General features: G+C 30.5%; 2 protein-coding genes across 2 annotated transcripts in view; both read left to right on the top strand.

Moving 5' to 3' along the window:
• The first annotated feature begins 656 nt into the window (after nt 1–656).
• LOC140039242 (uncharacterized) lies at nt 657–6,790 on the top strand. The gene is made up of 5 exons (XM_072084843.1): nt 657–1,252; nt 2,805–2,920; nt 3,938–4,041; nt 4,734–4,803; nt 6,715–6,790. Exons 1-5 carry the CDS (start codon nt 782–784, stop codon nt 6,788–6,790), a joined length of 837 nt encoding a protein of 278 aa, XP_071940944.1. The 5' UTR covers nt 657–781.
• Nucleotides 6,791–7,824: 1,034 nt separating this feature from the next.
• The window catches only part of LOC140039241 (uncharacterized), a 56,832-nt gene continuing 47,214 nt past the window's right edge, over nt 7,825–17,442 (top strand). The window contains exons 1-10 of the mRNA XM_072084842.1: nt 7,825–7,917; nt 8,815–8,973; nt 9,259–9,376; nt 10,165–10,215; nt 10,606–10,683; nt 11,636–11,692; nt 12,226–12,285; nt 14,457–14,651; nt 16,378–16,584; nt 17,253–17,344. Of these exons, the coding sequence (XP_071940943.1) occupies nt 7,853–7,917; nt 8,815–8,973; nt 9,259–9,376; nt 10,165–10,215; nt 10,606–10,683; nt 11,636–11,692; nt 12,226–12,285; nt 14,457–14,651; nt 16,378–16,584; nt 17,253–17,344 (1,082 nt within the window). The 5' untranslated portion in view covers nt 7,825–7,852. The remainder of the gene's footprint in view (nt 7,918–8,814; nt 8,974–9,258; nt 9,377–10,164; nt 10,216–10,605; nt 10,684–11,635; nt 11,693–12,225; nt 12,286–14,456; nt 14,652–16,377; nt 16,585–17,252; nt 17,345–17,442) is intronic.

The raw sequence follows: 17,442 nt of genomic DNA, 5'->3' as shown, positions 1-17,442 counted from the left end.
ATGTAGTAAATGTCACCAGCTCAGCTAGTTTAGAAGCTAGGCCTAGCCTAGAGGCTAGCTAGCCTGGTGGTAAGGCCGTCAGACGTACGAGACTGCCAAATCAACCAAAAAAAGGCGAGTCGCCAGGACCATCGTCAAGCAGGTGTTTTTTTATGTAGATTTCCTTACAGATTGTGCTTTTCAATTTCAAGTGTTGAAGTAAGTAGGCCTATTATATGTAATATTCATTAAAATAACTATTTATTCAAATTGTATGCCTAAAGTAAATGAGGTAAATTATCCTAAATAAAAAGATAGATAAATGATGAGAACTTTTAATTGGGAAAAGGGGCTCCTATATATAGGACTACTAACTAGGCCTAGTAGGCCTACCTTACTGTTTAGTAGGCGCTAACTAACTCTATTAACCCTTTGAAGACGCGAGATATCTACCCACAGTGACTGAGTGAGGCTAAATGATAAGGTATTTTAGGTTTAGGAAAAATGCATTATTATGTGAAATGTTTTGGCCTTCCGAAAAATTGCATTTTTTTACCTAGATCAAAGGTCAAATGCTCAAAAAGTGCAATTCAGTGACCCAAAAAATTCAACCCGTACATATATGGGCCTCGCATCCTGGGACAGTAAATTACCCCGTATGGGATACATACCACATCTTCAAAGGGTTAAGACATAGTCCAGTACAGTCCCTACAAGCATTTTCACGTCATTGAAAACAAATGCTACACAATCATAAAAGAAAATTTAACTTGCAACCAATTTATATTTATAGCAGTTTATAATGAAAATTAATATTTTTTTTACTGAAGAATACGGTAACAAAATGGAGACTAACACAAAGGATACAGTGAGAATTGAAGAACCCATCAATTCTAATATATCTCCATCAAATTTGTTAACAAAAACAACTGAAACATTTGAAGGATCAGGAGATTCGTCATTTGAATTAGAAGAAAATTCAACTCCAGAGAAAAATATTGGTATACGCAAATACCGGCCAAAACGTCTACCTAGTGGATCAGACAACTCAACAAGTGGATCCGATTGTATATCTTATTCCTTCATTAACATGGAAGCTGTGAGTTTTCTCAAGACGCCAGATGCAGGAAATAGGGAAAAATATGTGAATGAGGAAAATTTATTGGACAGTTTATTTGGTTCTTGTGATGTGACACAGTCTGGGAAAGTGCATCCATCGCATCTAGTGGATTGTGTACATTCAGTCATCATGCCCATGCGTAACGATGATGAGGTAAGGTCTAACGTATGGTCCTACAGTATATTTAAAAAACTGAATCTTTAGGGAGAGAAATATGAAATCACCCAGCAATAATTGTGAAATAAATAACTGATTGGATACATTTCTAACTGGTTGTGTCAAAAATAGTACAAAAACAAACTTGTACAGGCAAGTACACAGGTAATAGTGTTTTATTTAAAAAAAACTTTATATTATAAAAGTGATACAATTTTAAAAAGTTGTTTGTTTAGTATTTAAAATATATTTTTACTTTGATAATTTAAACAGTGATTATCATTATTATTGGTGAATGAATTGAAACAAACCAAGTATCTTTTTTTTTTTTTGCTGTTGCATGATTTATTTAGTTATTGACTTTTTAGTAAAGCAATTATACAATTTGCAAGGCTATCATTGACTTACTACTTACAATTAATTAAGTAATTAGAATGTATATTTATTTTGGTTATTCTATGTACAGTATCTAAAGCTGGTTTTCCACTAGGCTAATTTATTTTTCACGAATCAAAATTTGTTACTAATGCGCATGCATATTGATATTTTAATCTACTTTTTGTGACATGGAAAAATGCATAACCAATCATAACTCAGGAATGTTCAATTGCGTGAATATATTGGCTTGAAACTTGGTTCCCACTAGAACACAACGCAACCAATCACAAGCAATGGATTATGCGAACTGACGGTTGTCATTGGTCAACTCGCTTGCGTTGAATATACGTCCTTGCATTACATTATTCCTAGTGGGAACCAAGCTTTAAGTTTCCTTCACAGTATGCATGCCTTTATTGTAATTAGCAATCTCACAGTACTGTACAGTGCAGCAGTGAAAATAAAACAAACTCTTTAATAAATTATGAGAAATTTGCCAGCTGTGAATATTCATAGAATGATCTGTTTACTTAACTCGTAGTTAAATTAAGCAAAGTAAAATTATCTGTATAAGTACTCTTAATCAGTAGAAAACTGCATGAACAGTGTTGTTAATAGATTCCTATAGTAGACATAGCGTCCACTTTATTTCCAACCTTTGAGTTTACTATACGCTAAGGCCACTCTATATTAATGTGTTGTGTTGGAAAAAATATCCATTCTGTTTATTTTAAAATCATTTTTTTTTTAAATAGTGATAGGTACATTATTATGAAATGGTAAGATTTAGTAAACAAATTATTAAGGCCTGTTAAAATGTCTGCAAAGTTATGCTCAAAATCACATCTTTATTCTAACCAATTAAAAAAATATTTTTGTAAAGAAACCTGTAGATTGTACAGACAGATTAGAAAATGTTGAGATTAAGAAGCATTGACAATTTTGTTTATTCATTACACATTCATAACTTTTCTTTATTATTGAAAAAAAAAAACATTTATTTAGTATTTCTGTATTAAAACTTCTCTACTTGACCAGAGATAGTATACATTAGTTCACTATAATCTCCATAACTTAATACAGGTAATCTACTGCAAACCTTACAGTATCTCCCAAAGGGGTCTATCAAATATTTCACAGGTATTGTACAATAATTATTTTCTGATCTTAGGTGAGATTAATGGAAGGTCTTGTTCATTTGCTTGATCCGAAAGGTGAAGATACAGAAGTGGACAGCTACACATTTACAACAGCATTCAACCAGTGGGTAGACAAATATAGACTTGAGTAAGTTTCCATTACCATATTAGTTTTTATGGATTTTTGTAGAAGAATTATATTGCAATTATATCCAGTAAATGTAATTAAAGTACTTGTTAGATCGTTTTAGAAGATACAAATTGACATGTTTTTGTTGAGTATTTAATGGATATAGGTGATTAACTGTCTAATTCACTGTCAAAATTAAATGCTTTCTATTCTTAGTTACTGTTAAAAAAACTTGTGCTAGGATAATACAGAATTCATCATTCTGTTGCTAAAATAGGCCTCCACTTTTTAGTAAAGGCCAACTCAAACAGAAGCATCTTGAATCGTCAGTGCTGTCTGAGTTGAATCCCGACGAGATGAATCATCTTAAGATAGCACCAGGGTGTAGTTTTTAGGTCGTTGAGAGAACATTAAACATTTTTAATTTTCTCCCAGGCCTCATCGTACGACGCTGTTTAAGTTGGCCTCAATGTGTCAAATTGGGAAAATTACATAATTTTGCTTTTGGCTTTATTTGCTGATCAAACAGCAAAATCACTATCTTTAAAATGAACCAAAGAAGTTCACATAGTATGAAGAACAGTTACAAAACAATAATTAAAGATATAGTGTTTCAAGAGTAGTTAGTTTCAATTAAATGAGAAAGTAAAGGTGTGATTGACACGTCAGGGATGTTATATGGTTTTGTCTAATTTCAAATAGACTTAACTATAGTAGAATCACATTCTGAATAATCACCAATGAAGACATATTCTTTAGTTTTATAATATGTATTAATAGTTTTAAATAATTTAATCTATTTAAAAAATCATATGAACTAATCTATTCCACATTTATTTAATTCTTTCCTACTGTACATTGTTCCCATTGATTGTCACAATAAAAGATACTGTATCTTCATAAATAACAGTACTACAACTTAATTTATTAATGAAAGGTACTGTGATTTCTCTGAATATGACATGTGTTTATGACCAAATTTCCTGTCGTTCATATAAACACATGCAGGTTATTGATTTTTTTCTCTCTCTGAAGAAATGCAGACAACTCTTATCTTGACAAAAGTGGATTGAGCAACAGACAAATTTTGGATGAGGAGTCCATAGCACAGTGGTGTAGGAGGCGTCATAGATCATCAGGTAATATTGTTTGATTTTGTTTATTCTACGTATTAATACATTAGTAGCATTATTCTAAGACTACAGTATTGCTTTCATAGAATTCGGTCTATAATTAAAAAGTGATTTAATATGCTAAACCAATATTATAGTATGTGTTCCAAAGTAAACTCAATTACTGTTAAGTTGATCATTCACTTTTAATTTATTGCAAGCTTGATATTGAATAGTATCCAAATGTGCAATGCTATTGGGGAGAATATTTCTGAGGTGAAATATTGACTGTTAAAGGCAATGTCGTGTTGTAAATAAAACATTCACCAAGCTACCGTGCTATAGAACCATAAATAGAACCATTATCTTATTGTGCAATAAAAATAATACAGTAAATGGCGCATGATACAAATTTAACCCATGGCAAAGATACACTTACTTTATTATGACTATAAAGCGTGGTTCCCACTAGCGACGCAACGCAAGGACGTAACGCAACGCAAGTGAATTGACCAATCACAAGCGATGGCTTATTCGCTTGTGATTGCTAACTGTCTATAACTTCGCTTGTCATTGGTTAAAACGCTTGCGTTGCGTTTACGTCCTTGCGTTACGTTCTAGTGGGAACCAAGCTTAATAAGAATCAAAACTGCTCAATCTGTTTCGTTCAATGAAGCAACTTTATAAAATTGTTGATAAAATATTCCTTTGATTTCTAGGTCTTGATGTTTCTATGTTTAGTTATGGCAGTTTAGAGGGAAACGGTGGAGAAATGTCATTACTTGAAGGGTAAGTTTTTCAAATGTAAAAGTTTATGAGGCAGTCACTGATATATATCCCACCCCATTAACAAAAAAGCTTGTTAAAGTAGTTGTATAAACAGAAAATAGATTAATGAGTAAACAAAATGTAGTTATAACTACGTAGAATAAGTTTGAATTAGATTTTAAGGCAAAACAATCATTGAAAGGATTGCAGCTACTGGCAATTTTTGTTACAATGGTGTCTCTTTTACATCAGAGGGCAATATTTTTATTAAGAACATTTAACACAGGATGGCAGTGTAAATAAAAGCAACCCATGTCATTCCCTGGTTACTAAATTAGATAAAAAGGAAATTATCTGGATTCGACACAGGTTGGTTTATGGTTGTAAAAGGGGAATAAGTCTTTTATCATTGTAACACATATGTTTGTATTTGTTTACCAAAGCCCCTTTTTTCAATTGATAACATAAGAGTTTGGCACATAGTTCTGTAGATTTGATTATCAAATTTTGAGCCTAGTTTTAAATGAAAATTCATTAACCTTTTAACCTTTTTATGATTAAGTTGAACTTATTATATTAAAATATTTTGTAATATAAATAATCTTACACAACCATTGATCGATATTTTATATTGATTAAAAAATGAAAGCTATAAACTCTGCCTCCTTGACATTATTATATAAACCCTTTATAGTTATACTGTGCACCAATTTAATGGCACATTTTTTAATATTGCTTTTAACTAATAGGTAAAATACAATAAATTACCAGCGTTCAATTTGGCAGGTAAATTAGAGTATAGTATTATAATTCCAAAGGCAAATTACTGAAAAAATAACAATGCTGTGGGTAAATATTAAATAAGAATTTATTAATTTAGAGATTAACATCTATAAAATAATTTTTGTTTAAATACAAAAAAATGTATTAAACTTGATAAAATGTGTGTACGTTGATTTGTACTCACTCAATAAAAACTCAGTACAGTAGACCTATTTGACTTCTACATTGAAAACAAAATAAATTAAATGTAGTTAATGTTTTAAAAATGTAGTTAACTTTTGTACAGTATTTTTGTTCAATCGCTCGTGCTGTCACATATTGATTACGCCAATGCATTGTATTATGGTCTACCTGCTAATACCCTTGCTCCAATGAAGAGGTTACTGCACCAAGCTGCGAAAATAATTGTCAGGAAAGGTCGGTATGACAGTGCAACTAACGCCATGCGATCCTTGCACTGGCTTCCGATGTCTCATAGATGTCAATTCAAAATAGCGTGTCTTGTATGGCGTTCGCTTAAAGGTTCCGCTCCAAGTTACCTGAGAGATATTCTTACTGTGCGGAATGTTTCTCGCAGTACTCGTTCAAGCACCAGCAATTATAACCTGACAATCCCACGAACTAAACGAAAGACATTTGCTGACCGTTCGTTCGCCGTAGCAGGACCCAAAATTTGGAACAGATTACCAAGTCACATTAAGCACTTAGACGACTATAATCAGTTTAAAAAACATTTAAAAGCACTATATTTCAAACAATGTTACGGTACTAATTGATGTGAAGCGCCGCTGATTATAATTAAATGTTGTATAAATGTGCGCTATACAAGTAATAATAATAATAATAATAATATACAGTATAGTAATTTGAAATGATTCCTATATAAGCTGTAGCCAATAATAATTGCCCATGGATCTTGCAAATGAAAATTCCAAAACTAATCAAATCTGGAAGGTAAAAGCCAAAGAAAGGTTTTATAATATAGTAATCTTTGTAATTAAAATTAAATTAAAAGTAAACTTCATTATGTTTGTGATAAGATTTTCAGGTCACTTAAAAATGTATAAGATTAAGGTGTTGATTTTTTTTATGATGCTATTTGTCAATGCTTATTTCATTTTCATTTTTACATTTCTCTTATTAAAACAGAACAAGACGAACAGAAACCATGGAGCAAAGAGAAACAAAAATTGAACTAAATCTAAGCCATAACAAATCCCTTTGAATGAAAATCATGCTCTCTATTGTACCTCCCCTGGAGACTGTTTGGGCTTTAGCCTATTCTCATTCCTAGTTTTCAAAAACATTATGTTGTTTTAATTTATATTTTTATATACCTTGAAGGTATCATCACCCCCTCCTCCCCTTGACCACAACCATTGCTATGTTTAATTAAATCTACACAATATAATTTTATTTTTGCTATTTTGTTCTATTGCAAAATGTGTTATTCAGTATAAAACTATTAATAAAAAATCAATACTGTCATTGTTGGCCATTTTCCAATACTCCATGATCACATGATAATTATCATCATGCTATGAAAATATTTAGCACTTTTTTCTGTTATTGCTATTGGTAAAATCTGGCCTTAATGTTAAATGCACACACACTAAGATTTGATTAAGCTCGCTCACTATCACAAGTTTTCCTGTTGTGCTGCCTCTGACGTAGCAGTAGAACTAATGCTGAAATAATTGAGTCAACTGACACTGCACCACATTGGATCTACTCACCGCAAACAACGCTTGTAATATTTGTTTTGCTGCTGCAGGACTTGTTAATTTGGAATACTCATGTTCACATTGAGAGAATGTTTGTTTCTTGTGTTTGATGAAAGTGTGTTTTCCTATCTGATGAGTTACCTGTATTCCTACTGTGAAAGTGTTATATGTTGAGAATTTACTATTAAACATTTTTTAGCCTGTGTCCAAATTGTTTAAAGGTGTATTGACATTGCAATTCCACTTGATTATTCTGCAAGTTCAGTGGTTGCCTGCATTCATACTGTGAAGATGTTTATATTTTGAGAATTTATACTTATTTTTAGCCTGTGTCCACATTGCAAACCAGTTTAAAGGTGTATTCACATTGGAATTCCACTTGATTATTCTGCAAATTCAGTGGTTGCCTGTATTCGTATTGTGAAACTGTGACTAGACCATTTTTGACTCTGTGTCTACATTTCAAACCTGGATGGAAGGTGTATTCATATTGTAATTCTAACAGGTGTATATATACTAATAGTCATTTATAAGGAATACTACTGCAGGTACTGTATCTTACCATGGATACCATAGATAATGATACCGCAACTTGGAATAATAGGCAATTAATGTGGCTAAATGAAGAGTAAGTAATAAGGAAAATATCATCCTGTTTTAACAGGTGTAAACTTGTGCATATCTAATACATGTTTTAAACTTGTTATTTTGATTATTAAAAGCACTCGCTCTCAAATTCAATGTATACAGTTTAATCTATATATGTAATTGTTTGAACAAATAAAACACAGTTGACTTGTACCATTTTGAACATACGTGATATCTGTGGTTATATTAGTCTAGATGTAATACAGTATGTATTTTAGACTAGTTTGACGTGTTACAGTCTGGGTGCCTAATGGCAGGAAATGGCATTATTTTCTGTGTCCTTTTGGTAGAATATAATACAATAATACATATGAGCATATAATTTACTATTACTGTGCATATTGTCATTTGTTTTACATTATATAAATTAGTTGGTATAAATGTTCTCATTTTATGATTATTGTATTGATCATAGAATTGTGTAATGATATTGACCAGAGATAAATACAGTATTTTTATGAGAACTTCACTCAGGTGTTATTGATTTTGTGTCAAATACAGTACAAACTTGGTCACCAACCTTTCTATGCCCTTCCCCCATTATATATTACACATCTCATAATATAAAACTATGAACCAATTTATACTACTTTATCAAATACAATCCATCAATAGACAATGCTATTTCTCCATCAATAGACAATGCTATTTCTATAGAAAAGATTGACAATGTGTATTAAATTAGTTTATATAATAATGTTTCTGTTGTTTCAGGGAACAAGGTGCATGTTTAACCGTGCCGATAGAAAATATTAAATTACACGCACGCTTGACTGTGCATATAGGCACTTTTACCATCAATATTGTTTTAGTACTTGTTGGTGTAGTTAAGATTGTATTTCTTTTGTATTTTTAAATTTTATTATTTATTCCATAGAGAATCAGCCGATCTTCATAATAAGATTGATGATCAGAATTTTCAAATCCGGAAATTGACTGAACAAAATGCCAAATTAAAAAGCCAACTTGAAGTTACAGAGGAAAGTAATTCACAACTAGTAGCGGACTTAGAAAAGCTTAAGCTACAAATTAAAGGGTATTAATTACGTTTTTACTATTGTTAAGCTATGTCTACACTATCAAACTTTATGCGACAAAAAATGTGATGTGCCCATATATTGACACGATGACGTCATATCACTACCGTATTTAAGCACATCACACCTTTTTTGTCAAACTAGTTTGATAGTGTAAACAGAGCTTTACTGATGTCATTAAATCTGAATCTCAATTTTCCTGTTTTTGTCTCAGGTTCAAATCTAATTTTAATTGTCAACAAATATAAATGACATGAATATTCACTTTACCTTTTCATGAACAGTTCACAAGTTATAACTCAAAGGAACCTCTGTGTACGGCAAGAAAATCAAGAACTAAAAATAACACTTTCAAGTACTGAAGATGCCAAAAAAGAAATACAAAATAAATATCAACACCTTGTAAGTATTTCATTTCGGTTTCACTTTAGAAAACAAATATCTGAAAGCATAAAAAGATACAAATCGATATAAATGCATGAGTTGATTGATGAAAGATGTATTAATGCAATCATCTGAAAGAGACATATAGCCATATGATGATTTGAGACGATACATTAATACAAACATAATTCAAACCTCTGTCTGGAGATTGACAATAGACGGTATAACCCTGCTTAAAGCTCTGTCAACTACACTATCAAACTTCATGTGACAAAAAAATGTGATGTGCCCATATATGGACATGATGTCATATCACTACCATATTTGAGCATATCACTACCATATTTGGGCACATCACTCTTTTTTTGTCAAACTGGTTTGATAGTGTAGACAGACCCATGTGGGCCCAACAGAGTGTCCCTTAAATAGGTGTTCTAAAGGAGAAATTCTACTGTACCCTTTTTTGTCCTGTTTTAAATTAAACTATTCTTTTTTCCTATATTCATCATACAAAAGAGCACACTGCCATTGAGTTTTTATAATATTTGCTACGGCATAAAAAGTGTCTCGTTCATTTTTTTCTAATTATACTAAAAAATCCTTAAAATGTATTACATGGCTGCAACATGTCTATTGCATTCCCAGTAAACAGCATGAATAGTAATTTCTTTATTTTTTATTATTCATATTTCATATCTTTATAATGTCTTTAAAAAAAATGTCCATTAACTACTCATTACAAATAGATAAATATTCATGTTTTTTGTTATTTTAGCATTTTTAAACTCTTTGTTTGTATTCAATAGGAATATGAAAGAGAAGTTCTAGAAACAAGAATTACAAACTTAGAGGATGAGGTAATTATGATTTATTTTATTAATTGTCAGTGGTATTTTGTATGCATCGCAATGACTTGTCTAAAAGAGATTTTTATTACTTTAAATTACAGCATTCTCATTATTTCTTTCTGAGAACACAGACATTAAGTAAACGTTATCATTAATATCTACCTTTTTTTTTTTCGTCTGATAAATGAGTTTATAAGTGAGAAAGAGGACTTTGTATTTGTATAGATCGATATAATCTAATTACATAATCTATTCTTATCATTGATTATATAAGAATAAACTTTATCTTGTAACCATATGGACAATAGAGTCAGGTTTTTTACTGAAGATATGTTGATTGCAATTGATATGCAATTTATTAAATGACACTGTCTCATCTTTTGTTGTTTCTATTTAAAGTTGTCACAGACACAACATGAGTTGGATCAACTTCATTCTCAGAAGAGTAAAACAGATGAAACCCTCAAATATTACATGGTAAATAAATAATAAAACTTATTGTTTAATAAATATATCCATCTCTGACCCGCACCATCAATACAATCCAATATAAACAATGTGACTAATGTCCTTGATTGACAAACAAAAAAATCAAGTAAGCCACAGAATTTTATTTTAACATTACAAATGAAATATTAATTAAAGCAAAGATATCCGCCCCCTAGAGCGATACCAACTCTTACCCACCCACTCTCCAGGGAAGTTTTCAAATGTAGTTTAAAAACAATTCTTTAGTACAATTCCATTCATTTTGATACTACATTTCCCTAAAACCCCCATCCCCAGACATTGTTAAAATGTAGTTTAAAACCTTTCCAGTACATTTAAATATCTCACATGTATGCATGCAATAGCAAAAAAACATACAAGCACTCTCTTATAATATAGATGACAGTTTAGATGAGGCAGATTTTGATTAGATCCTCCTAATGTTTCCTGTTGAATTTCCTATTTATTTCATCTAGTTTGTTTTGTTGGCTGTATATACCAATTTACAGCAGATGTATACGTAATGACTCATTATGACCGTAATCAGAGTATACTATTTAGGATAATATCATTGAACTTTATTACTATATATAAAATTTAAAATGTTAATGTAATTTAAACCGTTAAATATGCAATTTAAAAAAATGTACTTATCCTCTTTGAACACTGAATTTGGTCATGTTTAAGATAAAGCAAAACAAGAAAATATAGTAATTCAGCATAAAAATACTAATATGAAGAACATTCCAAATATGGTCATTTATCAGTAATTACAAACTCATAACAAAACTCAGTAATAATTACCATATTCATAAGACTGCCTTGTAATAATATAGTCCATTTAAACTGTTGTCATAATTATTACCAGCAGTGAGACTCTTAATAGTAACAATGTATTTAAATTGTTTAATAATGATTATATATATGTAATTTCTTACAGAACTGTCTTGAGACTACTAAAGAATGCCTTACAGAACATGAGATGAAGCTATCTGAGGTAATTATGTTATTTTTTATATTGGTATAATTTCCTGCAAAGGATAAAATAAATTTATTTGTAATATATGGTAACCTTACATAACATATATTATGTATAAATATACTGCAATGCTTTGAATGGTGAAGGTCCAATTAAACTTATGCTTGTGATAATAGCACATTATACAATTTTTGTTTAAATAATGAACGTTTTCTAGTTGAATAGGAGGATATTTTCATGAGTTGAAAGATTGACTGTTCTATTCAACAATGTGAACCCATTTAACTAACACAAAACATTAAACTCATTTGCATGCTATACTAGAATTAATCAATCGCTTCCATATTAATTTGTATGTAAAAGGCTGGGTCATGTAACAATTCACACTCAAATTTTTCCATCGCACAATTTTCAGGCCTAGCACATTGCACAACAAGTATAGATCTTCTGGAGAAAGAATGCATGATTTGTTTATGATATTAATATTATTCTATCAAAAGTGAATCTAAATTCCTATTGTACTTTATGTTATATTGTTTTTTATTCATCAGAGAGTTCAGAAATGTGAAGATTTACAAACTGTTCTACTTGAAGAACAAAATGAAAAAGATGTATGTATTTTTTTTACACACTTTTAAAAAACCAAGTTTACTTTGACCGAACCCATCAATTTATTCCCAGTTTCTCTTTAATACTACTATTAAAGCATTAGAAAAAGTAATGTATTTTTTATTTTGGAAAATAATAATAATAAACTAATTTTGTATTTGACTGTATGTTTCATAGAAAATAATAAATATATTTTTTTTGTAAACAGCAATTGTAGAATAACACCAAATGAAAGCTACTGTACCATGTTAAACAAAATTTATATTAAAAAAAATAAAAAAAATATTTACAATGAGATAATTGTATATTTGTATATCCATGTTATATTATGTAACCTTCTTATTATTAAATTCAACAATATAGGGTGTCACATGATATTCCTTATTTATTATGTAAAATTACAACTAATCTAATATTCCCTAATATTATATGACAAATATTTTACATGTAAAACCAAATCACTTTTATTGATTTGATCTATTGTAAGGTTGGATCCCATAAACACCATTCAATAACGTCGTTATTGATTCTAAATTCTTTTACATTGCCAGTTATAGTGTAGTTCAGTTAGAAATGTCTAGTTAAGCACACTAAGTGAATATTATTTTGAAACCATCACAAGCCAACCAATAAGTAAAGGTCTGTCTACATCATCAAACTTTATGTGTCAAAAAAAAAAGTGGTGTGCCCATATGATGATGTCATATCTCTATCATATTTAAGCATATCACTACCATATTTGGGCACCTCACATTTTTTTTTATAGTGTAGACAGGGCTTAAAACTATAGTTATTACCTGAAGGATAAAATCGCATTCTCATAATTTAACAATAGCGAAGTTGTTATGTCATAAGTTAATCTGTAATAATCACTATTAACATATTTTTTTTCCAAGAGGTCCAACCAATAAGATTAAAGTTGCATGGTTATAGTATAATGGAAGACTATTTATAAATCAAATTACTAATTATTAATTATTGTAGCTAAGATAAAGGAAGCTATAGAGATAGAATTAAAGCTGCTCAAAACATGTCAAAACTCATGGAATGTATCTACAATATAAATGCTATAAATCAACCATCCAGATATGACTATAGTTTGAATCCCTGCCCTCCTCCACAGCACCCATGCAAACTACCCTGCAAGCCTAATGCAATCATATATTCTCAATGATTTTAGTATTTTAATCTAATTAAATATTCTCACAAAAATATTGGATATTTTGAATTTAAGCTTTATTTTATATTACGTTCAAATTTTCAGACAAGCTTATGTTGGCTGAAGCACTATTATTATTTCCATATTAGTATAGTATTTAAAACATGTTTGTTGTTGCTGTAAAATAATAGATTTAGGTCTAATTTCATCAATTACTATAAAGAAGTTTTAAATTTAACTGCATGGGTGCTGTGGAGGAGGGCAGGGATTCAAACTATAGTCATATCTGGATGGTTGATTTATAGCATTTATATTGTAGATACATTCCATGAGTTTTGACATGTTTTGAGCAGCTTTAATTCTATCTCTATAGCTTCCTTTATCTTAGCTACAATAATTAATATATCATTTCAAGACATTTGTCCTTTATACTTTACCTTTGATAATTGCATATTTACATACACTTGTCTAGCTATTATATAAGCTATTATATAGGCCTTTGTATATGTTTATTTAAACTTCAGCTTTTGTCTTTTAAATGTCTATTCACCCACCATCATCTGCATATTCCAATTATTTATTCTTTCTATCTATTATACTACTGTACACTATTCATATTCTTTTTTTTTTACTTATTAAATATTAAAATTTACTATTTTTCCACAAGCATTGTCTTCAGTACTGAATGTTCAATATATTTTCATTTTGGGTTGGAAAATTGAGGGAGGCAATATTAGAGCTATCTTTTATTCTACAACATTAATTTATCAAGGGTTTTTATGAATCTATCATAGTAGAACCCCTTTTTTGGGACTATTCAGAGGAAACCTCTATTAAGGGGCCACTTTTCCATTAAATAAATGGGGCAATATATCTTTGAACACTATAGCTAACTACGTTTCAAGAGCAACTCTATTTAAGGGGACATTTCTTGGATCTCAAAGGTAATAAAGTTACACTGTATTATCATAAACTACACTTTATTACTCATTATTAATTTTATTGTCAATCTAGAAACTCAAAACAGAGAAGATCCAGCTAGAGAATCAGATTCTTGAGATTAAACAAGAACTAATGGTGTTTCAATCACAAGAACATGTCACTGATGATTATACTGAAAGAAGCTCTCTGACCCCAATCAATACGAGTACTCCTCAGAAAGGGGTTGTCCCTGTTGTTAGAAGCTTGCATTCCGAGCTCAAATGTTTGGTTAGTAAAGCAAACTTTTTTTTAACTCAATTTATAAAGAGTAAGGCATGTCGTTCATATTTCATTTCAATTACAGTGGAACACCTTTTTTGGGACAGCACTATTCAAGGGACACCACCATTAAGGGGAACTTTTCTATGAAATTAATAAGGGGCAATATATGATTTAACACATGGTCAACCCCTATTCAGAGGACACCCATATTAAGAGGACAGTCATATTAAGAGGGACAACTTTAGGACCCAGAAAACACCTGTATAGGTCAAATTTAATTATTAGTATATGTAATGCAAGTTACTGGTCAACTATTACATGCTGATGGATAATGGTATGGTCTCATTCAAGATGAGGATATTAAATAATATCTAATCTAATTGACAAAATAGAAACTGGGATTGTGTTGCCACTACTTATAATTATGGAAAAAATAAGTAATTTTCTACAAAGAGAAACAATGGTTAATATATCATAATTAATGAATGCAATGTCTAATGACAGTCATTAGAAGTCATTAGTCAGTAAAATTAATTGATTTATATTAGTTTTGCCTTTCCAAAATGTGAAGCTATTTGGCAGTTTCAACGTCATGCAAGTGGCCCAGCACTTTTTAATGGGCTTTGATATGTTTATGACCTTTGTGTAACTATGCTTTGATTTGTAAATTGAAAAATAACAGTGATAGACTAAAATGCCTGACATCATAAATTATTTTATCTGCTAGTTTGATTAAAAAATTGTAAAAAGAAATTTTTCCCTGCTGTACCTATTATATGCCAAAGTATAACAAATATTGGTACAAAAACACTGCTACATAAGGACAACCATAAAGGATTTTATATTTTATCTTTTTTTTTTTTAATCTTGTGAAATGCATTTCTGTACGACTAGAGAAAATATATAGCTCCATTTGGTTGCTGTATGTCCCCAGTACCCCTTATATTATTTAGAAGGGATTATAAATTTACTTGTAAATAGCCTCTTATCGCCATTGACAGCTTGCCTGTAATTATGCTTTCAATTTCCTGTTTAAGTCTCAACACCTTACCCAAACTGGCAACGAGAAATGCCGTAAATCACATGATTAACCACAGATTTGCTTCAATTTGTCTAATTTTAATAATATTTGTAACATTTAATTTAATATAACATATATTTTTATAGTCTTGCCTTTTGCTATAAATATGATAAAAGGATGAATTGCAATCATTATACATTTTACAAAAGCAACCTAATTTAGACAAATTATGTTGATTTTTAGAATACAGTACTTTGATGTCATATAATAGCTGGTCAATTAGTGAATTTGTTTACTGTAGAGTATTGATGGAATAATACAAAATTACAGTAGAACCAGTGGTTGCTCTGAGTGCTCACTGGCTAAACCCAGGGGCTCCAGAGAGAGATTGAACATCCCCCTGCAACTACCCAGTGTTGGAGGGTCCTTCTTTTAGAAGTGCTATACCAGAGGCCTACCTGTATGACTCTTGTGTTACGCCTAATAAGTAGAACCCCACTTATTTAAGGGGCACTCCTATTAAGGGACACATATGAAATAATGAACTGGGGGTGTTTTATGGAGATACTCCTATTAAGGGGACATTATGGGTTCCAAAAGTGACCATTTATTAGGGGCTCTACTGCATATCATATTTAAAAAACAAGTTTATTGTGTAGGAAAAAAATATTTGACATACAATCATATCACACTAATAAATTTTTTTTTTAGGTGAGTCAGGAAAGTAATCTACCATCCCCACTCTGTGGAACACCAATCGAAACTGGTAGGGATGATGAGTATCTGTTTAGTGTAGGTGATGGAAAACTCAACAATTTTACTTCCGAGTTGAAGAAGAGGGAACATTCTATTAAACAGAAGATTCATAACATACTGGAACAAAAGGCATTGGTTGATAAGGGACTCACAGACAAACAGGTACAACAGATCTTAGTTTAGTAATTTAAAAAATTTTTCTTCATTCCAAAACTAACAGCAATGAAATCTTCACTTAGGTTTGATAAATGTATCATCATAAATGCCATAAAAATATGTTAGTTTTATTTTATTGTAGTAGACTAAGACACAAATAAATTAGAATTGTTCTATTTTAGAATTAAAATTTTACATTAAAATTAAACTTATTTTCTTAATAATTATATGGTGTTGTTTTTACCACTGAGAACAATATTGGTACTGAGCCACGATCTGTGGGTTAAGCACTTATAACTGCAAAATACTAAACATATCAAATATGGAAAACTTGTACATTAATATTTCATATTTCTCACATGATAGAATGCTTGTGATAGTGTAAATAATGTTTGGCTTGTTCTTACATTTTTTACATTTTTGTTCAGTTTCTAATTCCAAAATAATTTCTTTTTTATTTTGCCTAAAAAAAATTGAACCAATCTGTTTTTATTTTTGCTACAGTACTATGGAACAGAGCCTCTGTATTATTTTTTCAGTGCCTAAATTGTTTCTCATTCATTGCTCGACAGCTTGTGGGTAGCCACACAGATGTAAAATATAAGCTACTTCATATTGTTAATGCCAAGTTAAATGAGTAAACATTTATGTAATATAATGTTTTGTCCTTGTAGATATTGCCTGAGAACCCTCTATATGCAGATGTTGACGCACTTTTAGAATATGTGACGTCATTTGCTAGTGAAAAGTCTGAATCAGAAGGAAGGTATTGCTGTATTTGGATTGTTTTATTGTTGTTAATTGTTGTATTTTTATAGCAAATCCTTTATATATGATATATTCTGTAATACGCACTATAGAACT

Source organism: Antedon mediterranea, chromosome 2 (assembly GCF_964355755.1).
Source record: "Antedon mediterranea chromosome 2, ecAntMedi1.1, whole genome shotgun sequence".
Classification (NCBI taxonomy): Eukaryota; Metazoa; Echinodermata; class Crinoidea; order Comatulida; family Antedonidae; genus Antedon; species Antedon mediterranea.
Note: the sequence above shows the minus strand (reverse complement) of the source record. Positions and strands in the feature narration are given on the sequence as shown.